General features: G+C 22.9%; 1 protein-coding gene across 1 annotated transcript in view; it reads left to right on the top strand.

The window, feature by feature from the left end:
- The window catches only part of Phum_PHUM350070 (uncharacterized protein), a gene marked incomplete at both ends in the record, with an annotated part of 1394 nt that extends 1176 nt beyond the window's left edge, over window positions 1-218 (top strand). The window contains 2 exons of the mRNA XM_002427819.1: window positions 36-172; window positions 204-218. Coding sequence (XP_002427864.1) covers window positions 36-172; window positions 204-218 — 152 coding nt within the window. The remainder of the gene's footprint in view (window positions 1-35; window positions 173-203) is intronic.
- Between the last annotated feature and the right edge of the window lie 695 nt (window positions 219-913).

Below are 913 nucleotides of genomic sequence, written 5' to 3'. Positions count from 1 at the left end.
TTATTCAAATAAAAATATATTAACTGTATCAAAAGTATCGAGTGTGCCACCATTAACAACCCCACCATTCACCCTTAGAACAACAACACCAACTCCTATCATCACTACAAGTCACTTGAATACTTTAACTACTGACCCATTATTTAAACATTACAAACAGCCATTGAGACCAGTAAAAGGACCTTTTTATTTAATAATACAAGGGCATTCAAAAGTGAAGACTTACGGAGCAATTAAAAATACAATGAATCGTCCATTAATAACTAATGAAATTCGATACGATTCAGAATAAAAAATAAACTTTTTTTTTTTTTTTAACACCGTCAAAATAAATTACTGACGGATATTTATTTGAAAAAAAAAAAAAAAAGTTAATAAACTTAAAGTTTTATTCAAAAGTACACCGAATAATAAATTTACTTTGTTTATGTTACATACATAATAATAATTAAGTAAAATTATCATTGATTTTTTTAATTGCTTTAAATCTTCATACAGTATTATTGTAAAAGAAACATGTCTCTTATTAAATAACATAAAAATTAAAACTATTTAACCGCCATGTTTAATTATTATTATTTTTATGTACTCATTCGATTAATACAAATATTACTTATTAATAAAACATGGTGATTTTATAAAATGTTAATTTTGTTTGTACTCATTTAATTTGTATGACAAGGCATTTAGCCAAAAGTCAACAGAATAAGGCTGAATTAAATTAAATTAAATTAAATTAAAATAAATGAAACCTGGGTCACCATTTTTTACTTGTTTCCAAGTATAAAACTAATTGTCTGTTAGCCAAAATTTTTTTTTAAGGGCAACTGTAAAAAAATTGAAATACTTATTTTGAATAATAATAATAATTTAAAAGAATGTAAATAGATTTTAATTAAAAAAAATTTAAGTA

Source organism: Pediculus humanus, genomic scaffold (genome assembly GCF_000006295.1).
Source record: "Pediculus humanus corporis 1103172107761 genomic scaffold, whole genome shotgun sequence".
Taxonomy (NCBI): Eukaryota; Metazoa; Arthropoda; class Insecta; order Psocodea; family Pediculidae; genus Pediculus; species Pediculus humanus.
Note: the sequence above shows the minus strand (reverse complement) of the source record. Positions and strands in the feature narration are given on the sequence as shown.